At 46.0% G+C, this 24,602-nt stretch overlaps 3 protein-coding genes across 3 annotated transcripts in view; all 3 read right to left on the bottom strand.

Moving 5' to 3' along the window:
- The window catches only part of LOC137095991 (zinc finger protein 665-like), a 71,305-nt gene extending 61,979 nt beyond the window's left edge, over nucleotides 1-9,326 (bottom strand). The window contains exon 1 of the mRNA XM_067463272.1: nucleotides 9,274-9,326. The gene's annotated coding sequence lies outside the window, so the exon portion shown is untranslated. The remainder of the gene's footprint in view (nucleotides 1-9,273) is intronic.
- The window catches only part of LOC132766291 (zinc finger and SCAN domain-containing protein 2-like), a 49,776-nt gene extending 40,446 nt beyond the window's left edge, over nucleotides 1-9,330 (bottom strand). Inside the window, exon 1 of the mRNA XM_067463278.1 lies at nucleotides 9,274-9,330. The gene's annotated coding sequence lies outside the window, so the exon portion shown is untranslated. The remainder of the gene's footprint in view (nucleotides 1-9,273) is intronic.
- Nucleotides 9,331-18,783: 9,453 nt separating this feature from the next.
- Nucleotides 18,784-20,911, bottom strand: LOC137095999 (zinc finger protein ZFP2-like). Its single transcript, XM_067463286.1, has one exon. The coding sequence runs from the start codon at nucleotides 20,671-20,673 to the stop codon at nucleotides 19,687-19,689; it is 987 nt and encodes a 328-aa protein (XP_067319387.1). The 5' UTR covers nucleotides 20,674-20,911; the 3' UTR covers nucleotides 18,784-19,686.
- Nucleotides 20,912-24,602: the final 3,691 nt, after the last annotated feature.

The following is a 24,602-nucleotide window of genomic DNA, read 5'->3' as shown; positions in this document are numbered from 1 at the left end:
CCTGAGTTGTAATTTACTTTATTATTTATTTATTTACTTACTTTGCTTGTATACCGCAGTTTCTCAGCCCGTAGGCGACTCAACGCGGTTCACAACAAGAGCAAAAGACAATCCAACAACATACAATATTAAAACCATTAACAGTATAAAATACAAACTAATGACATCTCAATAACAACACATTAACGTCTCGTAACTAAAATCGTGATCCAATTCGTCATCCATAATTCCGTTTCCTATATTCATCGTGCTCATTGCACTATTTATCCGAACGCCTGTTCAAGCAGCCAGGTTTTTAGTTTTCTTCGAAACACCATTAGCGAAGGGGCTGATCTAATGTCCATGGGAAGGGCGCTCCACAGCCGAGGGGCCACCACAGAGAAGGCCCTGTCCCTTGTCCCCGCCAGCCGTGCCTGTGATGCAGGCGGGATCGAGAGCAGGGCCTCCCCAGAAGATCTTAGAGTCCTGGTGGGTTCATAGGCAGAGATACATTCGGATAGGTAACTTGGACCAGAACCGTTTAGGGCTTTATAGGCCAATGCCAGCACTTTGAATTGAGCCCGGTAGCAAATCGGCAGTCAGTGGAGCTCTTGCAGCAAAGGAGTTGTATGCTCCCTGCGCTCCGCTCCTGTTAGTATCATGGCTGCCGAACGCTGGACTAATTGGAGCTTCCGAGCCGTCTTCAAAGGCAACCCCACGTAGAGAACGTTGCAGTAGTCTAAACGGGATGTAACCAGAGCATGGACTACCGTGGCCAAGTCAGATTTCCCAAGGTATGGGTGCAGCTGGCGCACAAGATTTAACTGTGCAAATGCTCCCCTGGTCACTGCCGCAACCTGGGTTTCCATGCTCAGCGATGAGTCCAGGATCACACCCAAGCTGCGAACCTGCGTCTTCAGGGGGAGTGCGACCCCATCCAACACAGGCTGTAACCCTATACCCTGTTCGGCCTTGCGACTAACCAGGAGTACCTCTGTCTTGTCTGGATTCAATTTCAATTTGTTCGCCCTCATCCAGACCGTCACAGCGGCCAAGCAACGGTTCAGGACCTCGACAGCCTCCTTAAAAGAAAGGCATGATAATGCAGACCCGGAGACTGGAATTACGTCAACCTCTGCACTAGGTGGACTTTGAAGAGGAGGGCATCGCATCATGGGGAGATCGCAGAAGGGAAGGCCCTCTTTGTTGTTCTCTTTTTTTAACAATATTTTTAATTGTTCCAACTTTACAATATCTGGCTTACACTTAGTTTACACATAGCTTACACTATGGCACGGTGCAACATAGGAAAATGCTGCAGAAAGTCTACCATATTGCCCAAGACTGTGATTTCACAAAAACTATTCAGATTCTCCTAGAAAACCGTAGCTTCTATGTGGAGTTTCAGGGCAGGAAAAGTAGATGGAGGAGGCAACAGAATGGCTTACCCCAAGGCAGCGTTCTTGCTTAATATCTCTAGTAACGATTAGCCACAACCACCACTTACAAAGAGCTTTATGTGTGCTGATAATCTTGGCCTAACCGTGAAGCCAAGAGGAAATTGAAAGTCACCTGGGAAGGTCAAGAGCTTGAACACTGTTTCCATCCTAAATATCTCGGTGTCACCTTAGATCGAACACTAGCATATAGGAAACACTGCTTGAACATCAAGTACAAAGTAGCTGCACACAATAACATCCTGTGTAAACTTACCGTCAGCACATGGCGTGCAGACCCAAAATTAATAAGAACATGAGCCCTGGCCTTGTCTTACTCAACTGCTAGCCCCAGGGGAAAATATGATGCCCCCAGAAATATTTAAACATTTTTCAGAATGGTGGGCTCCAATATTAGCCAAAGTGTTCTCACAAATCAATAACACAGGCATAATCCCAGAGGGCTGGAAACAGAGCATAGTTGTCCCCATTTACAAGAAGGGTGATAAACAAGATCCCAACAACTATCGCCCTATTAGTCTCTTAGATATTGACTCTAAATTATATAGTAAACACCTGCTAAACAAATTAGAGGACTGGGAATTCAATAACCAAATCATTCACCCAGAACAGGCTGGCTTCAGAAAAGGACAGAGTACGATTGACCACTGTCTGACCTTGTATTTCTTAGCCCAACAAGCAACTGCTGGACCTACCAAACACCTATTTGTTGCCTTTGTTGACTTAGCAGCAGCTTTTGATTCCATTGATAGAAATCTGTTGTGGAATAAGTTGGCCAGCACCAATATGGATAAGCGCCTACTGTTCCTAATCAAGGCACTTTACTCTAACACCACAGCTAGAATAAGAGTTGGTATTTCTGGCTCATTGACTGACCTCATTCATACTAATCAAGGAGTAAAACAAGGGTGTCTACTGGCACCAATACTCTTTAATCTTTACTTGAATGATATAATACCTGCACTCTCGGGGCCAAATTTTTTTCCACCTGCAGTAGGATCCAAGAAAATCTCCATCCTATTATATGCAGATGACATGGTTCTAATTTCACTCCCCCAAATTGGCCTGAGAAGACTGCTCTCTAAGCTTGGGGCGTACTGCTATAAAGAAAAGCTGAACATCAACTATAATAAAACAAAGGTAATGGTGTTTGGAAGAAGACACTCTCAACACAGATGGTCCATCAGGGGTCACCAAATAGAACAATGCCAGGAATTTAAGTACCTTGGAATCCATTTCACAGAAAGATTATCCTGGAATCCCCATATGGAACACACTAAAGCAGTAGCTTTGAAATCTGTTGGAGCAATACTCAGATTCCACAACACTGTAGGGGGTCACCTAGTTGTCCCAGCCCTTAAAATATTCCAGAGTAAAGTTATAGCCCAAATTTTGTGTGGTGCTGCTGTTTGGGGATGGGATGAGTCTCAGACAGCAAAACTGGAGGTCCTCCAGAATACATTTCTTAAGAAACTACGGAGACTCCCACCAGGCACCCCGGCAGCCTTGGTCCGGGCGGAGGTTGGTCTCCCCTCCATTAGATCACGTGTTCATTTTACCCTATTTAACTATTGGAGAAATGTAAAAGACTCCTTGGTCAGGGTCCTTCCCAAGGGATGTTTTGAACAGCTAGTAAAATGCAAAGTCTGGAACACTAGATACCAAAAGCTACTGGAATTTCACCCCACTCTGTCTGATAAGCCTTCTATCTTGAACTCAAGGGAGAAGGTACAGGAATATATTTTTAACAATTGTGCCCACCATGATAGGCAGGCTATTAATAACTCCAAATTCTCCCACTGGTTTAGACTATATAAACTTGACCATGATAGGGCTATCTACCTGACTAGGCTCACATTCCCGAAACTTAGACAAGCCTTCACAATCCTTCGTTTTCAAAGTATGCCCACAGCAGTGATTGATGGCAGATATACGGGCACCCCTCTGGCTCTTCGCTTATGTGTTTGCGGAGGCCCGGAAATTGAGGACCTACCTCACTATTTGCTTTTCTGTCCTCTGTACTCTGAACCGAGAACCAAAATCCTGTGGTTTATTCTTCACCTCCTTCAGATCAACACTGTGTCCGAAAAGATTTTCTATCTCTTGGCTGACACTAACCCCGTGGTTACTCAAACGGTGTCTCTTTTTGCCCTGGCAGCACAGAAAATCCGGGCAAAACTAATCTCTGATATTGCAGTTGACTGTGCTGGGGATGCTTTCAACTAATAGTGGCTGTTTATGTAGTTTTAATAGTGCTATATCTATTTGCTTTTACTTGGTTTTTAATTACGCAGGTGTGAGTCTATACATTATGTAGTATTTTAAAGTTGTACCTTGCCATCAATATATGTAGCATTTTAATGATTTATAGGATTTTATTGTGTATTTTATATTGTATGTAACAATCTGTTCATGTATTTATTTATTTATTTGCCTTGCCTTGTATGTGAAAGACCTATGGTCTAAGCATTGAATAAACTAAAACTACTCAACTGCTAAGTATGCCTGCCCTGTTTGGCATAGGTCTGCCCATGCAAAGCAGGTGAACATAGCAGGTGCTGGGGAGGCCCTGCTCTCAGCCCCACCTTTATCACAAGCGAGACTGGTGGGGACGAGGCACAGGGCCTTCTCGGTGGTGGCCCCTCGCCTGTGGAATGCACTCCCGGGGGAGATTAGGTCATCAACATCCCTCCTTGCTTTCAGAAGGAAGCTAAAAACCTGGATGTGGGACCAGGTCTTCGGGTAAGCTGGCAGATGGACAAAGACAACCAATGATGACCAGAGTAGGAAAGGATAATGACGATGCTAGACCACAAGATGATTTTATTGCCTCTAGTATAGTTTGATTGTTTTAATTAGTTATAACTGTTGACATTATATGGTAAATTTGTGTATTGTATATTGTACTGTATTTTGTAAATTGTTGGGCATCGAATTGTGCCTTTTGTAAGCCGCCCTGAGTCCCCTCTAGGGGGTTGAGAAGGGCAGGGTAGAAGCACTCCAAATAAATCAATAAATAGCGTTGAATGAAACATGCAGAATAATCACTGCTAAATGTTGCTGCGAAATGTGAGAGAAATAAGGTTGAACACTGTGAAAGCCATTCACTACATGGCTGCCAGCCTCCTCCCAGGAGACTCAAATCAAGGAAAAGCTTTATGAGAACGATTATTATTTATTTATTTCGGGCTTTTATATCCCGTCCTATCTCAACCTCCGCAGAGGGACTCAGGACGGCTAACAAATCAGCACCCCATGGCGCCCACATCAAAAACATAGATACACAATTTAACGGCAATATAATAACAGTATAAAACAATATAAAAACAATCAATCAGCGGTCACCGGTTTAAATCATCACCCAAGAAGCAGTCCATCAGTTTTATATAAGTCAACACGTCAGCAAGTCAGCCTAATCTATAAAGGCCTGATCCCATAGCCAGGATTTTACTTGTTTCCGGAAGGTCAAGAGGGATGCAGCAGATCTAATTTCACTCGGGAGGGTGAGCTCCCGCCTGTAACCTGTAGCTCCCCATGTGGGGACTTGTGGTAAAACATCAAACATCTGGATGTCCTTGCAGACGGCCAATTATCTCACACCAGAAGCAACTTGCAGTTTCTCAAGTCACTCCTGACACACACACACACAAACCCTAACATCCTAAGATTTCTGGCTAGCATACAATCAAATCATCTGAAGCATTTTGAAATCCCACTGGAGCATTGCAGTGCACCCAAATACCTGGGAGTCACTCTGGACCGTGCCCTGACATACAAGAAGCACTGCCTGAATATCAAACAAAAAGTGGGTGCTAGAAACAATATCATACAAAAACTGACTGGCACAACCTGGGGATCACAACCAGACACAGTGAAGACATCTGTCCTGCTGCTGAGTACGCATGCCCAGTGTGGAACACATCTCACCACGCTAAAACAGTGGATGTGGCTCTTAATGAGACATGCCGCACTATCACGGGGTGTCTGCGCCCTACACCACTGAAGCAATTGCACTGTTTAGCCGGTATTGCAGGAGCGGGCAACAGTGAAAGGACCAAGGCAGAGACATCTCCAGCTCATCCCTTGTTTGGGTATCAACCAGCTTAAATCAAGACATAGTTTTCTTAGATCTACAGAGACACTCGCTGGAACCCCTCAGCAAGCGAGAGTCCAAAAGTGGCAGGCCCAAACCCAGAACCTCAACCAATGGCTGATACCAAATGAGAGACTCCCCCCTGGGCACACAGAAGACTTGGAAGGTGCTGAACAGACTGCGCTCTGGCACCACGAGATGCAGAGCCAACCTTCAGAAATGGGGCCACAAAGTGGAGTCCACGACATGCGAGTGCGGAGAAGAGCAAACCACAGACCACCTGCTGCAATGCACCCTGAGCCCTGCCACATGCACCAGGGAGGACCTTCTTGCGGCAACACCAGAGGCACTCCAAGGGGCCAGATACTGGTCAAAGGACATTTAATCAACTACTAAGTTTGCAAACTCTGTGTTTTGTCTGTTTGTTAAAAATTTGTTTAAAAGGTAATACAATTGTCTGGTTGATACTGACACGATAAATAAATTTTGAAATTGAAATTTAAAGAATCCCAGACCATATTAAACAATCGAGTTGAATAATTAAAAAGTTATAGGAACTTGAAAGACCTGGAGACTGGAATTACATCAACATCTGCCCTAGGTGGGCTTTGCCGGGGGGGGGGGGGCATCCCATAATGGGGGAGATGGCAGAAGAGAAGGCCCTCTTCCTCATCCTCACATCCTTTGGCTGGGGATGAGGAAAGTCCATTCCAACAAGGGAAGAGAACGTGTCCCTAAATATTCCTAACTACTCACAGACTATATTCCTACGGTTTTTGTGCAGGTGGAAGATCCATGGGACATGCTTCAAAGCTGCAGAATTCTGAGTAAAAACAAGGAAAAACAAACTACAGGAAAGGAGATTCCACCTGAACATTGGGAAGAACCTCCGAACAGTGAGAGCTGTTCAGCGGTGGAACTCTCTGCCCTGGAATGTGGTGGAGGCTCCTTAGAATCCTAGAATCAAAGAGCTGGAAGAGACCTCATGGGCCATCCAGTCCAACCCCATTCTGCCAAGAAGCAGGAATGTTGCATTCAAATCACCCCTGACAGATGGCCATCCAGCCTCTGTTTAAAAACTTCCAAAGAAGGAGCCTCCACCACACTCTGGGGCAGAGAGTTCCACTGCTGAACGGCTCTCACAGTCAGGAAATTCTTCCTCATGTTCAGATGGAATCTCCCTCTTTGGAGGCTTTTAAGCAGAGGCTGGATGGCCATCTGTCAGGGGTGATTTGAATGCAATATTCCTGTGTCTTGGCAGAATGGGGTTGGACTTGATTACCTAAGAGGTCTCTTCCAACTCTATGGTTCTATGAATCAGTGTGTAGTCAGACCTCTGTATCCACAGATTTCCAAGAGATACGCTGCATTCCCATGCATTGCGCTATTTCAGTTTAGGTAATTCTTGGAAGGATTTGGTTTAACCTCCAATTTCCTAGTAAAACTGAATTATTGTGTTCTGAATGATACAATTTTAAAAAGTGTCACCAGTATGAAAAGTTTGCAAATAATAATAATAATAATAATAATAGGAAAAGCTGACACGATACGAGGATTTAAAGATCGAACTGCAGAGACTCTGGCACAAGCCAGTCAAGTTGGTCCCAGTGGTGATTGGCACACTGGGTGCAGTGCCTAAAGAACTAGGCCTCCACTTAAACACAATTGGCACTGACAAGATTACCACCTGCCAGCTGCAGAAGGCCACCTTACTGGGATCTGCGCGCATTATTCGCCGAACATCACACAGTCCTAGACACTTGGGAAGGGTCCAATGTGTGATCCAATTCAACAGCCAGCAGAGTGTCTGCTGTGGACTCATCATCTGGGAGTCACCCTGGACCGAGCTCTGACCTACAAGAAGCACTGCCTGAACATCAAGCAAAAAGTGGGTGCTAGAAACAATATCATACGTAAGCTGACTGGCACAACCTGGGGATCGCAACCAGATACAGTGAAGACATCTGCCCTTGCGCTATGCTACTCTGCTGCTGAGTATGCATGCCCAGTGTGGAACACATCTCACCACACTAAAACAGTGGAAGTGGCTCTTAATGAGACATGCCACATTATCACGGGGTGTCTGCGCCCTACACCACTGGAGAAATTACACTGCTTAGCCGGTATTGCACCACCTGATATCCACCGGGAAGTAGCAGCCAATAGTGAACGGACCAAGGGAGAGACATCTCCAGCTCATCCCCTGTTTGGGTATCAGCCAGCACGTCAAAGACTTAAATCTAGAAATAGTTTTCTAAGAACTACAGAGACACTCGCTGGAACCCCCCAGCAAGCGAGAGTCCAAAAGTGGCAGGCTCAAACCCAGGACCTCAATCAATGGCTGATACCAAATGAGAGACTCCCTCCTGGGCACACAGAAGACTGGGCGACTTGGAAGGCGCTGAACAGACTGCGCTCTGGCACCACGAGATGCAGAGCCAACCTTCAGAAATGGAGCCACAAAGTGGAATCCTCGACATGCAAGTGCAGAGAAGAGCATACCACAGACCACCTATTGCAATGCAACCTGAGCCCTGCCACATGATGTACAATGGAGGACCTTCTTGCGGCAACACCAGAGGCACTCCAAGTGTTCAGATACTGGTCAAAGGACATTTAATCAACTACCAAACTCACAATTTTTGTATTTTGTCTGTTTGTTTGCTTTGTTCTGTTAGAAATGTAATACAATTGACTGGTTGCCCTGACATGACAAATAAATACATCTTGTGGTGTTTCTAATAATAATAATAATTTTCACAAAGCCTGATGACATTGAGACATTTGATAATCGAAGAAGACCTTGGCCTGCACTTAAACACCATTGGTGCTGACAAAATTACCATCTGCCAGCTACAAAAGGCCACTTTATTGGGATCTGCACACATCATTCACCAATACATCACACAGTCCTGGGCACTTGGGAAGTGTTTGACATGTGACCCAATACAACAGCCAGCAGAGTGTCTGCTGTGGGCTCATCAAGTTGTGTTTCTAATAATAATAATAATAATAATAATAATAATAATAATAATAGCTGCGGTGGGATAAACACTTTTGTTGGCTAGACTGCTGACCTAAAGGTTGGTGGTTTGAATCTGGAAGGTGGAGTGAGTTCCCATCTGTCAGCTCTAGCTTCCCATGTGGGGACATTAACTACAAGAGAGGAGATTCCATCTGAACATGAGGAAGAACTTCCTGACTGTGAGAGCCATTCAGCAGTGGAACTCTCTGCCCCGGAGGGAGTGTGGTGGAGGCTCCTTCTTTGGAAGCTTTTAAGCAGAGGCTGGATGGCCATCTGTCAGGGGTGATTTGAATGCAATATTCCTGCTTCTTGGCAGAATGGGGTTGGACTGGATGGCCCAGGAGGTCTCTTCCAACTCTTTGATTCTAGGATTCTAAGAACTTCCTGACTGTGAGAGCCGTTCAGCAGTGGAACTCTCTGCCCCGGAGTGTGGTGGAGGCTCCTTCTTTGGAAGCTTTTAAACAGAGGCTGGCTGGCCATCTGTCAGGGGTGATTTGAATGCAATATTTTGATTGTATGACATGAGAGACGGTAACACATCCAGGCAACGTCCCCTGGGCAACTTCTTTGCATTGGAGAGAGGGTGAGCTTCTCCCTGTATCTAATACTGAATGGCACTCTGCACATGCCCAGAGACCCTCCTTCTGTAGTTTTCCCAGGGTGATGTCACACAGAGCACTCTGCACATGCCCAGAGACCCTTTCACCCTTTAATCTTACCTCACAAGCCAGGGTGGGCTCCAAAGAGAGAGAGCTTCACGGGATTCCTAAGCCAGGTGACAATGGCGGCGGAGGGAGTGCGCCACGTCAACAGGTTGACTCCCTCTGTGGCTCCCCCTTCTTCCGGAAGTGAGCTCGGAGGGAGGAAGTGCGTCACGGCCTCCCCCCCAGCACTTCCTCCTGCCTCTCTGGGAAGAGGAGACCTCCTTCTCGCTCTACTTCTGCCCGGCTTAAAGATGGCGGCCGCAGGGCAAGCGCCCCAAGGAAGGCGCGGCTTAGCCTTAAAAGGACAGGACTCCGGAGGAGTGGATGCAAAGGGAGGGCCAGCCACGCCTGCCTTTTTCCCTTCCTTCCTTCCTTCCTTCCTTCCTTCCTTCCTTCCTTCCTTCCTTCCCTCCCTCCCTCCCTCCCTCCCTCCCAAGCCCTAACTTCTCATCTCCAAGGAAGGGAGAGGGAGCCAGCCACCGAAAAGGCCTTTTTCCTCCCTCCCTCCCTTCCTTCCCCCCTCCCTCCTTTTTTCCTTCCTTCCTCCCTTCCCCCCTCTCTTCCCTTTTTTTCCTTCCTTCCCTTTCCCTCCCCCCTCCTTTCTTCCCTTCCTTCCTGCCTTCCCCTCCCTCCCTCCTTCTTTCCTCCCACCCCCTCTCCCTTCCTTCCTGCCTTCCCCTCCCTCCCTCCTCTCTTCCCCTTTTCCCTTCCTTCCTGCCTTCCCCTTCCTCCCTCCTTTTTTCCTTCCTTCCTTTCTTCCTCTCTCCTCCTCTCCCTTCCTTCCTGCCTTCCCCTCCCTCCTTCCTTCCCCTCTCTTCCCTTTTTTTCTTCCTTCCCTTTCCCTCCCCTCCCTCCTTTTTCCCCTTTCCTTCCTGCCTTCCCCTCCCACCCTTCTTCCTTTTTTCCTTCCTTTCTTCCTCCTTCCTATTTCCCTTCCTTCCTCCCTTCCCCCCTCTCGCTTTTTCCTTCCTCCCTCCCTCCCCCTTCCTCCTTCCTTTTTCCTCACCCCCTCCCCTTTCCTGCCTTCCCCTCCCTCCCTCCTTGTTTCCTTCCTCCCTCCTTTTTTCTTACTTCCTCCCTTCCCCTCTCTCTTCTCTTTTTTCCCTCCTTCCTTCCCCTCTCCCTTCCTTCCTGCCTTCCCCTCCCTCCCTGTTTCCTTCCTCTCTCCCTCCTTCCTTTTTTCCTTCCTTTCCCCCTTCCCTTATCCCCTCCCTTTTTTCCTTCCTTCTATCCTTCCTTCCCCCTTCCTTCCTTTTTTCTCCCTCCCTTCTCCTCTCTCCCTTCCTGCCTTCCCCTCCCTCCTTTTTTCTTCCTCCCTTCCCGTCTCCTCTCTCCCTTCCTTCTTGCCTTCCCCTCCTTCCTTTTTTCCTTCCTTCTGTCCCTTTCCCTCTCTTCTCCCTTTTTTCCTTCCTTCCCTTTCCCTCCCCTCCCTCCTCTTTTCCTTCCTTCCTTCCTTTATTTATTTAAACTCGGGGCGGTTTACAGACAGCAGTCCATGTCTCCAAAGCACAAAAATATAATTAAAACACAACATATAATATAGATAATAGAAAAGCAATATAACAATAAAAACCATCAAACACTAGTCCTCAGCGTCTCATCAATAAAATCATTTTCTGTCGTGTCGTCTCATCGTTCCGTAGATCTAAATTAATCTGTTCCTTATTTATTATTTATTTATTTAAAACTTTTCTATCCCGGTCTTCTCTACCTCCGTAGAGGGACTCAGACCGGCTAACAGCAAGGATTCAGTGCTAACAATGCAATCTAAAACATTGTACGTCAACAATAAATTAAAATACGTATAGACTAAAATACATAAAAGCCAGTTCGTCAAGATGAAATCATGTCCAACTCAGTCTGCACATGTGGTCGATAACTTTAGTCAATTGCCAGTCTTCTTTCCTTCCTTCCTCTCCTCCCCTCTCCTAGGACTCCATCACCCAGAATCCTCGACCTTGGCTCTAGGCAGCTGAGGCTTCTGGGAGTTGAGGTTAGCAAGGACGAGGGCTGGGGCCTGGGGATCCCTGCTGCAGAGAGTGGAGGGAATGCCCCCTTGGACTACAACTCCCATCATCCCTGCAGGAGGGCCTGGCACCAGGGTTGGAGATGCTGGGAGTTGGAGTCCCAGAAAAAGGAGTCTCCCAAAGCCTGAAAGAAAGACCCTCTTCCTCATGGCATCCTAAATTTATGTGTGTCGGGAAAGGAACAGGGATCGCCTGCCTGGCCTGGCTTGACCGTGTTCCACTCACCTTGAATGGCAGCTCTTGACTGATTATGTCTTGACCCTGTTGGGAATGGGACCCCAAAAACCCAACACCCACAGTCATTATTACTGCTGTTGGATTGATTTCTAGCACGCAGGAGACTCGCAAGGGAGGAAGGTTGGACTCTTCCAAAATAATCTCTTTGCAGAAATAAAAGAATTCAACACCACAGCAGAAGAAGAAATGATGACAAATGTTCTCTCTCTGTGTGTGTTTGCACATTGCCTACTTTTCACCTTTCAAATGGCATCCTCACAAGCGATCCCCTTTCTGTGTCTTTTCATAATCATCTCTGAGTAAAACATGAGTTTAGTCCTAAATCACTTGCTCTCTTGGCCCCTTTGTGTCCAGATGGCTCTTCCGGCTCCAAGACCTTCTTATTTTGTTGTATTCTTCGTCAACGTTTCCTTCCTTTGTTTAATGAACCCTGAAGCCTGCCACTTTTCCATATGGTTCAAAACATCTCACAAGAGGAGTCATGTTATCCAACAGGTCTTCTGTTACAAGTCCCTCAGATCCGTTCCGACTTAGACGTCAGTGTTGATGCAGTCTCCGTGTATGTGGCTGAGGCATCTGCTTGCCATTGTGTATTGGGTTCTTTCAACTTGTGCAGCCCGAGGACGTGGACAAGATCTTGGGAGAAATGAAGGCGACCACCTGTTCTCTAGAACAGTGGTTCTCAACTTTCCTAATGCTGTGACACCTTAATACAGTCCCTCATGTTGTGGTGACCCTCAACCATAACATTGTTTTTGTTGCTACTTCATTTTACTACTGTTATAAATCATAATGTAAATATCAGATATGCAAGATGTATTTTCATTCACTGGACCAAACTGGGTACAAATACCCAATGCACCCACATGTAAATGCTAGTGGGGTTGGGGGAGGATTTTGTCATTTGGGAGTTGCAATTGCTGGGATTTATAGTTCACCTATAATCAAAGAGCATTCTGAACTCCACCAACGATGGATTTGAACCTAATTTGCCACAGAACTCCCATGACCAACAGAAAACACTGGAAGGGTTTGGTGGGTATTGACTTTGAGTTTGGTGGGTATTGACCTTGAGTGGCTCTGGTCCTTCCTGGAGGGACGAACCCAGATGGTGAAGCTGGGAGATGCCTGCTCGGACCCCTGGCCCTTGACCTGTGGGGTCCCGCAAGGCTCTATTTTATCTCCCATGCTTTTTAACATCTACATGAAACCGCTGGGAGAGGTCATCTGGACTTTTGGAGTTGGGTGCCACCTCTACGCAGATGACACACAACTCTACTACTCTTTTCCACCTAATTCCAAGGAGGTCTCTCGGGTGCTAGACGAGTGCCTGGCCGCTGTGTCTATCTGGATGAGGACGAACAAGCTGAAGATCAATCCCGACAAGACAGAGGTCCTCCTGGTCGATCGTAAACCAGATCGGGGTATAGGGTGGCAACCTGTGTTGGATGGGGTTACACTCCCCCTGAAGTCACAGGTCCGCAGCTTGGGAGTCGTCCTGGACTCATCGCTCACGCTTGAGGCTCAGGCGTCGGCGGTGGCCGGGAGAGCCTTTGCACAACTGAGACTTGTGCACCAGCTACAACCGTACCTCGCTAAGGCTGATCTGGCCGGGGTGGTCCACGCCTTAGTCACCTCCAGACTGGATTACTGCAATGCGCTCTACGTGGGGCTGCCCTTGAAAACGGCTCGGAAACTCCAATTGGTCCAACGGGCAGCAGCCAGGATGTTAACTGGGGCTCATTTCAGAGAGAGGTCAACCCTCCTGTTTAAGGAGCTCCACTGGCTGCCGTTTATTTTCCGAGCCCAATTTAAGGTGCAGGTGCTTACCTACAAAGCCCTGAACGGTTTGGGACCACCCTACCTGCGTGACCGTATCGTTGTCTACGAACCCACACGTTCACTCCGGTCATCTGGAGAGACCCTGCTCGTGATCCCGCCCGCGTCACAAGCGCGCTTGGTGGGGACACGAGACAGGGCCTTCTCTGTGGTGGCCCCCCGCCTCTGGAACGCCCTCCCGAAAGACCTCAGACAAGCCCCTACATTGGCAGTCTTCAGGAAGAATTTGAAAACCTGGCTATTCCAATGTGCCTTTTCAGACTAGGAACCCCAGTACCAAATCCCAGAAACACTTTAGTTAGAACCAAGATCACCGCACACCGCACTTATACTATAATCCCATATCCCTCCGACACACCAGCACTTTTAATCCTGTACCCCTACTCCGGCCGGCTCAGTTTTTAATAATGTCTTGTTGTACCGCTTTTGTTATTGTTTTTGCTTAACTGATTTTATTTGCTAGGTACTGTATTGTTGTATTGTGTGGGCCTCGGCCCGTTGTAAGCCGCATCGAATCCCTTGGGAGATGCTAGCGGGGTACAAATAAAGTTATAATAATAATAATAATAATAGTTCACCTATATCCAGAGAGCACTGTGGACTCACGCAATAGTGGATCTGGAACAAACTTGGCACAAATACTCAATATGCGCAAATGTGAACACTGATGGAGCCTGGGGAAAATAGACCTTGACTTTTGGGAGTTGTAGTTGCTGGGATTTATAGTTCATTACAATCAAAGAACATTCTGAACTCCACCAATGATAGAATTGGCTCAAACTTCCCACATGGAATCCCCACGACCATCAGAAAATACTGGGTTTTCTGATGGTCTTTGGCGACCCCTCTGACACCCCTTCGCGACCCCCTCAGGGGTCCTGAACACCAGGTTCAGAAACACTACTCTAGACCCTTGCCCATCTTGGCTCATAAAATCAGCCGGAGGGGACTGGCAGGGTGGGTGAAGGTGCCGGTGAGTGCCTCCTTGACTCAAGGTGTAATGTCAAGTATTTTCAAGGGGGCAGTAGTATGACCCCTCTTAAAGAAACAGGCACTGGATCCCAGCCAACTTAACAGCTATAGGCTAGTATCAAACCTTTTCTAAAAGGGCAAGGTTCTGGAGAAGGTGGTGGCTTCACAACTCCAAAGGTTCTTGGAAGACACCGATTTTCTGGATCCATCTCAGCCTGGTTTCAGGCCTGGCCACGGGACAGAGATGGTATTGGCTGCATTGACGGATTATCTACAAAGAGAGCTAGACAGGGGGAGCATCTCCCTACTGGTTCTCCTTGACCTCTCAGTGGCTTTCGATGCCATCAATCATGGTCTTCTTCTGGCCCATGTCTCCAGGATGGGGCTTGGGGGGGGGGGGCACTGTCTTACAGTGGCTCCGGTCCTTCCTGGAGGATCGGACCCAGAAGGTGGTGCTGGGGGACTCCTGTTCGACTCCTTGACCAGCAGCCTGGGGGGTCCCTGAGGGCTCAATTCTGTCCCCCATGCTGTTCAACATTTACATGAAACCATGAGAGAGATCACCAGAGTTTTGGAGTGCGATGTCAAATTTATAGAATCAAAGAGTTGGAAGAGACCTCCTGGGCCATCCAGTCCAACCCCCTGCCAAGAAGCAGGAATATTGCATTCAAAGCACCCCTGACAGATGGCCATCCAGCTTCTGTTTAAAAGCTTCCAAAGGAGCCTCCACCACACTCCCTCCGGGGCAGAGAGTTCCACTGCTGAACAGCTCTCACAGTCAGGAAGTTCTTCCTCATGTTCAGATGGAATCTCCTCTCTTGTAGTTTGAAGCCATTGTTTCATGTCCTAGTCTCCAAGGAAGCAGAAAACAAGCTTGCTCCCTCCTCCCTGTGGCTTCCTCTCACATATTTATACAAGGCTATCATGTCTCCTCTCAGCCTTCTCTTCTAAACATGCCCGGCTCTTTAAGCCTCTCTTCATAGGGCTTGTTCTCCAGACCCTTGATAATTTTAGTCGCCCTCCTCTGGACACATTCCAGCTTGTCAATATCTCTCTTGAATTGTGGTGCCCAGAATTGGACACAATATTCCAGGTGTGGTCTAACCAAGGCAGAATAGAGCATGGGGAGCATGACTTCCCTGGATCTAGACACTAGGCTCCTCTTGATGCAGGCCAAAATCCCATTGGCTTTTTTTGCCATCTTTGTGTATTGTTTATTGCTTGTTGTTTATATTGCTTTAATTGTTTTTAATTTGCTTTAGGTTTTGTATTGTTATGTTGTGTTTTGAGACCTTGGCCTTTGTAAGCCGCATCGAGTCCTTCGGGAGATGCTAGTGGGGTACAAATTAAGATAATAATAATAATAATAATAATAATAATAATAATAATAATGTCGTTATTGTCCTTGTCGGTCTGCCAGATTACCCAAAGGCCTGGTCCCATATCCATGTTTTTAATTTCTTTCTAAAAGAGAGGAGGGATGACGATGATCTAATTTCCACAGGCGGGGGGCCACCACCAAGAAGATCCTGTCCCTCGTCCTCGTGAGTCTCGTTTATGACAAGGGTGGGGCCGAGAGCAGGGCCTCTCCAGAAGATCTTAAATTCCTAGGTGGGACATAGAAGGAGATACATTCAGACAGGTACGCTGGGCCTGAGCTGTATAGGGTTTTATAGGTCAAGATCAGCACTTTTAATTGTGCTTGGAACTGGATCGGCAGCCAGTGGAGCTGACACATGGGTATGCTCCCTGCATGACGCTCCGGTGAGTAGTAATAAATAAAATAAGTATAGAATAGAGTCTACTAAAACCTAGCCGGATCTAGACTTATTTATTTATTTATTTCTTGCATTTATTGACCGCCCCTTCTCAGCCCTAGGGGCGACTCGGGGCGGTGAACAACAACAAAAAGACAGTGTACAGTGAATGAAGACAATACAAACCAGACAATACAACATAACATATACTTATACTAAAAATCCGCTTCGTCAGGTCCTGGGGTCATAGCCGAGATTCATAGTCCTAGTTCATTCCAGAGTCGTTTCACGATACACTCAGTTGAAGGCCTGCTCGAAGAGCCATGTTTTCAGGCCCCTGCGAAAGGCCATCAAGGAGGGCGCCTGTCTAACTTCAGCAGGGAGGGTGTTCCACAGCCGGGGGGCCACCACCGAGAAGGCCCGCTCTCTCGTCCCCGCCAGACGTGCCTGTGAGGCAGGCGGGACCGAGAGGCGGTCTGTAAGGTACTTTGGGCCGGAACCGTTTAGGGCTTTGTAGGATAACACCAGCACCTTAAATTGGGCCCGGTAGCGAATCGGCAGCCAGTGGAGCTGGGACAGCAGGGGCGTTGTACTTCATGCTCCTATTGGTGCAGCCTAGAATCGCACTGGCTTTTTTTAGCTGCTGCATCACACTCTTATTAATGTATTGTTGAAGGCTTTCATGGCCGGAATCACTGGGTTGTTGTAGGTTTTTTCGGGCTATATGGCCATTGTCTAGAGGCATTCTCTCCTGACGTTTCGCCTGCATCTATGGCAAGCATCCTCAGAGGTAGTGAGGTCTGTTGGAACTAGGAAAAAGGGTTTATATATCCGTGGAATGACCAGGGTGGGACAAAGGACTGTTGTCTGTTGGAGCTAGGTGGGAATGTTTCAACTGACCACCTAGATTAGCATTGGATGGCCTGGCAGTGCCTGGAGAAATCTTTTGTTGAGAGGTGATTAGATGTCCCTGATTGTTTCCTCTCTGTTGTTGTGCTGTTGTAATTTTAGAGGTTTTTTTTAATACTGGTAGTGGCTTCTCTGTGTCGTCTGACATGGTGGTTGTGAGAGTGGTCCATCATTTCTCTGTTCTCAAATAATATGCTGTGTCCAGGTTGCAGACTCCTTCAACCAGAGAAATCAGCCATAGGAGAGCACCTGATAAACCAACCTGGACACAGCATTTTATTTTGAGAACACAGAAATGCTGGACCGCTCTCACAACCACATTGTCAGACTACACAGAGAAGCCATTGAAATCCACAAGCATGTGGACAATTTCAACAGAAAGGAAGAGACCATGAAAATGAACAAAATCTGGCTACCAGTATTGAAAAACCCTAAAGTTACAACAGCACAACAATAGAGAGGAAACAAACAAGGGCATCTAATCACATCACAACAAAAGATTGCCCCAGGCACTGCCAGGCCATCCAATGCTAATCAAGGTGGACAGTTGAAACATTCACACCTAGCTCCAGCAGACAAGAGTCCTTTGTCCCACCCTGGTCATTCCACAGATATATAAACCCTTTTTCCTAGTTCCAACAGACCTCACTACCTCTGAGGATGCTTGCCATAGATGCAGGCGAAATGTCAGGAGAGAATGCCTCTAGACCATGGCCATATAGCCCGAAAAAACCTACAACAACCCACACTCTTTTTTTAAAAAATCACAGAGAAAAAAAGAAAAGAAAAACCAACCAAAGCATGTTTACACAAAGTACAGTTTTAGTATTAAAAATATTTTACAGAAATTACAATTTTGGTATTTTTTTAAAAAAAAAGACAACTACTTAGCAAATATATAAAAAAAGAGAACATGGACACACATCTGCACAATAAAAACAAAACTACATAAAAGGCCACAAAGTCTTGAGTCTGGCTAAAATAATACAATTGCAGCAACACAGTTGGAGTAACGATGAACACAGGTCAAGGTCTGGAGTCCAGTTAATGCAGACAAGTCGAATAGTGCAGATCCAGGTCAGGAGTAAGACTAAACAATACCCACGATGACAGTCCAATAGTCGCATGCCAGGAGTTCATTTAAAAACAGCCAAGAATTCAAGAGTACAAACAGAATTCATAATTCCAAAGTCAGCTCAGAAATGTTCAAAGGCTTTTGTGGCTGGAATCACTGGATTGCTGAGAGTTTTCTGGGCTGTATGGCCTTGCTCCAGAAGCATTCTCTCCTGACATTTCACCCACATCAGAGGTTGAGAGAGAATGCTTCTGGAACGTGGCCATACAGTCCAGAAAACTTGCAGCAACTCAACCCAGAAAGTGAGGGATACAAATAAAGTCCAAGTCCATAAATGAAACCAGGAAGTCAGTCCAGAATTTACATTCCACAATCCAGGATACAACAGAAAAGGGTTGCAGGTACAAGATAGAGCACAAATTCTCTACAGCCAAGGCTTGAGACAAGAGTATGAAGATATGTTGGTATCTGCTAACAAAGAATTATTATTCTTCAGAACCCCTTAATCCAGCAATCTCAGCCGCTTCTCGTTTCAGCAAACATTCACAGATCATCCTAGAAGACTGTGATGGGTTTCCGTGAGGAGGAGGTTAGGTGAACCCCTTCAAAGCTTGCTGCTATACTGAGAAAAATCCCCCTGAGTGATGATCGACCCATAGTAGCGGTCGATCAGGGCCACACAAACTGTGATTGATGGTAGAGCAAGAGAGCTAGGAAACTCCAAGGCAGGGCTCCTCTTCTATGATGAGTTATTTGATATCTAATGCATGCTGAACTTTCTCTGAAAATTTTCCGTATTCCATGCATTGATATGGCTTTTCCACTGTATGAGTCCTTTGATGGGAACACAGATGTCCACTCTGAAAGAAGCTCTTTCCACATTCCATGTGTTTATGTGTCTTCTCCTCTGTGTGGGCCCTTTGATGGGAACATAGACTGTCACTCCGACTTAAGCTTTCTCCTCATTCCATGTATGTATACAGATTCTCTCCTGTAGGAAATAGCAACCTTCTTCAAGCCTCCACTAGTAATTTGGTTGTATATGATTCTGTGTTGCTTATTGTATTGTATATGTATGTTTTGGTATGCAGCTTTCCCTTTGCTCTATGATTGTTGAGGGGCTGCAGACAACATGATCAGATCTGAGACTGCTCAGACTCCATTTAGGAGTACCGACTCCATTATCTCTCTGAGAGTCTTTAGACTCTCAGACTTAAAAGACGCCATGTAGACTATGGACTGTTAAGAGCAAACTCATGTTGCTCTGGATTATATGAAAGACGCCTTGTGTTATCTGCACAGAGAAACCACTTCTATCTGTAGCTGCATGCTGAATAAACAAAAGCTGTGAGTAAACCAAAGATGCTACTTTTAATGAAGTCTACTTTAATATTGTCTCTTCAGAGAATGATATAGAAACAAGATATTTCATGGGAGAGTAGCTGTATTTTTGGGCAACTGAAACAAAATACTTCTGAGGAATTGCTATAGTTTGTTCACTGGCATAAATCTCTGTTCCTAACAGATCAGAGACAACTAAGTCATCAGTCTAACAACTGGAAACCAAATTGTCTTGCATAAATACATGTTATATACCAATGAAGACTTAAAATTAGTTTTTGGATGTTCTCTGGAAGATCATAGTTTTACAAAAGGTTATGTTTTTCAAATGGTTGCGAATGCCATCTTTCTCCAAAAGGTTATGATCTCTAAAATCTCGTATGTGTCTCCTTTGATGGGAAAGTAGACTGTCACTCCGACTGAAGCTCTTTCCACATTCCATGCATTGATATGGCTTCTCCCCTGTGTGGATCCTTTGATGGTAACGCAGTGTGCTACTATGACTGAAGCTTTTTCCACATTCCATGCATTTATGTGGCTTCTCCCCTGTGTGGATCCTTTGATGGGAATGCAAATGTTGATTGATACTGAAGCTCTTTCCACATTCCATGCAATGATATGGCTTCTCCCCTGTGTGGATCCTTTGATGGACACGCAGCTCTCCAGTATGACTGAAACTCTTTCCACATTCCATGCATTTATATGGCTTCTCCCCTGTGTGGGTCCTTTGATGGTAATGTAGACTGTCACTCCGTCTGAAGCTCTTTCCACATTTCATGCATTTATGTGGCTTCTCCCCTGTGTGGGTCCTTTGATGGGAACTCATACTGCTCCTCTGACTAAAGCTTTTACCACATTCCATGCAATGATATGGCTTCTCCCCTGTGTGGGTCCTTTGATGCACACGCAGCTCTCCATTGTGACTGAAACTCTTTCCACATTCCATGCATTTATATGGCTTCTCCCCTGTGTGGGTCCTTTGATGAGAACGCAGACTGTCACTACGACTGAAGCTTTTTCCACATTCCATACATTTATGTAACTTCTCCCCTGTGTGGATCCTTTGATGAGTACGTAGACTGCCACTCTGACTGAAGCTTTTCCCACATTCCATACATTTATATGGCTTTTCCCCTGTGTGGGTCCGTTCATGTAGAGTAAGAGCACTTTTCCAACCAAAATTTTTCCCACATTCCAAACACTGATGTAACTTCTCCCCTGTGTGTGATTTGGGATAGAGAGGTAGAGGACTTGCCATTATTTTGTATTTATAATTGAAATATTATGCCAGGTGTTCACTGATACAACCTCCCGAACAGCACAGTCTTTGTACTGCTGTAGACTTCTGCTGCTTTTCCCAAGCCTCTCCTTTTACAGCACAATATTTTCTACTACTTATTTTTTCTTCTTCTTCTGTATCTTCAAGTCACTTTAGTCTTAAAGTTTTCCTAGGACAAAGCTCTCACAAGGTGTTCTTCGCAAAACTTTTTTAGAGGTTTCCTGCCAGATGAATAAAAGGAAAATCTCTTCAGGAGTTGAACAGAGAAAGATTTCATTGAACATTAAGAATTATTATTATTAGATTTTTTTAAAATACTTGGCGTTATCTCTTCTGCAGGAGAATCAAAGTGGCTTAAAATAAAAGCATCAGCATACAATTTATAATATGCAAATATGCAAACATTAAAACAGGATGAAATATAAACAGTGTTAAACATTTCCAGTTAAAAACCATTAAATCATATTCAAAGTGAAAAACAACAGCACCTGCTGAATTGATATTAAAAGCATGTCTGAAGCTAATGGGATTTTGGCCTGCATCAAGAGGAGCCTAGTGTCTAGGTCCAGGGAAGTCATGCTACCTCTCTATTCTGCCTTGGTTAGACCACACCTGGAATATTGTGTCCAATTCTGGGCACCACAATTCAAGAGAGATATTGACTCTAAGCTGGAATGTGTCCAGAGGAGGGCGACTAAAATGATCAAGGGTCTGGAGAACAAGCCCTATGAGGAGCGGCTTAAGGAGCTGGGCATGTTTAGCCTGAAGAAGAGAAGGCTGAGAGGAGACATCATAGCTATGTATAAATATGTGAGAGGAAGCCACAGGGAGGAGGGAGCAAGCTTGTTTTCTGCTTCCTTGGAGACTAGGACACAGAACAATGGCTTCAAACTACAAGAAAGGAGATTCCATCTGAACACTAGGAAGAACTTCCTGACTGTGAGAGCTGTTCAGCAGTGGAACTCTCTGCCCCGGAGTGTGGTGGAGGCTCCTCCTTTGGAATTTCCGAGCTGTTTTCAAGGGCAGCCCCACGTAGAGCACATTACAGTAGTCCAATCTAGAGGTGACCAAGGCGTGGACCACCCTGGCCAGATCAACCTTTGCAAGGTACGGTCGCAGTTGGTGCACAAGTCTCAGTTGTGCAAAAGCCCTCCTTTGCAATCCTGCGAGGAGGCTTCTCTCATGTCCCCCTGGATTTCTGGGAAGGAATCCCACTGGAGCATTGCAGCGCACCCAAATATCTGGGAGTCACTCTGGACCATGCTCTGACCTACAAGATGCACTGCCTGAATATCAAACAAAAAGCGGGCGCTAAAAACAATATCATATGAAAGCTGACTGGCACAACCTGGGGATCACAACCAGATACAGTGAAGACACCTGCCCTTGCACTATGCTACTCTACTGCTGAGTATGAATGCCTAGTGTGGAACACATCTCACCACGCTAAAACAGTGGATGTGGCTCTTAATGAGACATACCGCATTATCACGGGGTGTCTGCGCCGTACACCACTGGATAAATTACAGTGTTTAGCCGGTATCGCACCACCTGACATCCGCCGGGAAGTAGCAGCCAATAGTGAAAGGATCAAGGCAGAGACATCACCGGTCCATCCCTTGTTTGGGTATCAGCCAGCAGGTCAACGACTTAAATCAAGAAATAGTTTTCTAAGATCTACAGAGACACTCGCTGGAACACCCCAGCAAGCAAGAGTCCAAAAGTGGCAGGCTCAAACCCAGAACCTCAATCAATGGCTGATACCAAATGAGAGACTCCCCCCTGGGCACACAGAAAGCTGGGCGACTTGGAAGGCGCTGAACAGACTGTGCTCGGGCACCATGAGATGCAGAGCCAACCTCAAGAAATGGGGCCACAAAGTGGAATCCACAACATGCGAGTGTGGAGAAGAGCAAACCACTGACCACCTGCTGCAATGCAGCCTGAGCCCTGTCACATGCACAAGGGAGGACCTTCTTATAGTAACACCAGAGGCACTCCAAGGGGCCAGATACTGGTCAAAGGACATTGAATGCCAACCCTGCAAGCTTTGTGTTTTGTTTGTTTGTTTTTTGTTAAAAAATGCAATACAACTGTTTGGTTTGCTCCTGACATAATAAATAAATACATGTTTATTATATTGTAATTTTAATCCAAACCATTTTTAGGTGAATTTTGTATGTTTTAAGGCACTGTGTAGGTGCCATTTGTAAGCCGCCTTAGGTCCCCCCGCCCCAGGGAAGAAAACGGTGGGGCATAAATAAGGTAAATAAATGAAGAAATAAAGGTGTTTTAAGCTTTGTTCTGTGTTTTTCATAAAAGCAATACATGTGTTGTATCCCATCTCAAGCCATAAAGAGAGGCTGGTAACAAATAAAATCAACAGTCAACACAGATTTATCAAAAACAAGTCATGTCAAACTAATCTGATCTCTTTTTTCGATAGAGTTATAAGCTGGGTAGATGTGGGGAATGCCGTGGATGTAGCGTACCTGGATTTCAGGAAGGCCTTCCTTTGACAAGGTCCCCCACGACTTTCTGGCAAGGAAACTAGTCCAATGTGGGCTAGGCAAAACTACGGTGAGGTGGATCTGTAATTGGTTAAGTGGACGAACACAGAGAGTGCTCACTAATGCTTCCTCTTCATCTTGGAAAGAAGTGACAAGTGGAGTGCCGCAGGGTTCCGTCCTGGGCCCGGTCCTGTTCAACATCTTTATTAATGACTTAGATGAAGGACTAGAAGGCAGGATCATCAAGTTTGCAGACGACACCAAATTGGGAGGGAGAGCCAAGGCTCCAGAGGACAGGAGCAGGATTCAAAATGATCTTGACAGATTAGAGAGATGATGGGCCAAAACTAACAAAATGAAGTTCAACAGGGACAAATGCAAGACACTCCACTTAGGCAGAAAAAATGAAATGCAAAGAGACAGAATGGGGGACGATGAGGCCTGGCTCGAGAGCAGTATGTGTGAAAAAGGTCTTGGGAGTCCTTGAGAACAGGAAGATAAACATGAGCAATGTCATGCAGCGGGGGGAACCAATGGGTTTTTGGTTTGCATAAATAGGAGTCTAATGTCTAGATCAGTGGTTCTCAACCTGGGGTCCCCAGGTGATTTTGGCCTACAATTCCCAGAAATCCTAACAGCTGGTACACTGGCTGGGATTTCTGGGAGTTGTAGGCCAAAAACATCTGGGGACCCAAGGTTGAGAACCACTGGTCTAGATGCTCCCCTCTATTCTGCCTTGGTCAGACCACATCTGGATTCACACTGTGTCCAGTTCTGGGCACCGCAATTGGGGATGTTGACAAGCTGGAAAGTGTCCAGAGGAGGGCGACTCAAAGATCAAGGGTCTGGAGAACAAGCCCTATGAAGAGCAGCTTAAAGAGCTGGGCATGGCCTGAAGAAGAGAAGGCTGAGAGGAGACATGGAGAGGACCATGTATAAGTATGTGACAGGAAGTCACAGGGAAAAGGGAGTAAGCTTCCTTTCTGCTGCCCTGGAGACAAGGACGCAATGGAGGAATGGCTTCAAACTACAGGAAAGGAGATTCCATCTGAACATGAGGAAGAACTTCCTGACTGTAAGAGCAGTTCAGCAGTGGAACTCTCTACCTCGGAGTGTAATGGAAGCCCCTTCTTTGGAGGCTTTTAAGCAGGGGCTGGATGGCCATCTGTCAGGGATGCTTTGAATGCGATTTTCCTGCCTTTTGGTGGGGGGTTGGAATGGATGGCCCATGAGGTCTCTTCCAATTCAATGAGTCTATGATTCTAACATTAATTATAATAATAAAAGATAAAATAGTTACATCTCACTGAATATCATAAGATTTCTGGGTAGCATACAATCAAATCAGTTCAAGCATTTTGAACTTAAAATGTAAAGCATCTAAGAACATATTAAACA

Source organism: Anolis sagrei, chromosome 2, assembly GCF_037176765.1.
Source record: "Anolis sagrei isolate rAnoSag1 chromosome 2, rAnoSag1.mat, whole genome shotgun sequence".
Lineage (NCBI taxonomy): Eukaryota > Metazoa > Chordata > Lepidosauria > Squamata > Dactyloidae > Anolis > Anolis sagrei.
The sequence above is the reverse complement of the archived record's forward strand: the minus strand, read 5'-3'. Positions and strand labels throughout refer to the sequence as shown.

Excerpts from the sequence above, each read along its gene's own strand:
- LOC137095999 (XM_067463286.1), bottom strand. The coding sequence starts at position 20,673 with ATGGCAAGTCCTCTACCTCTCTATCCCAAATCACACACAGGGGAGAAG.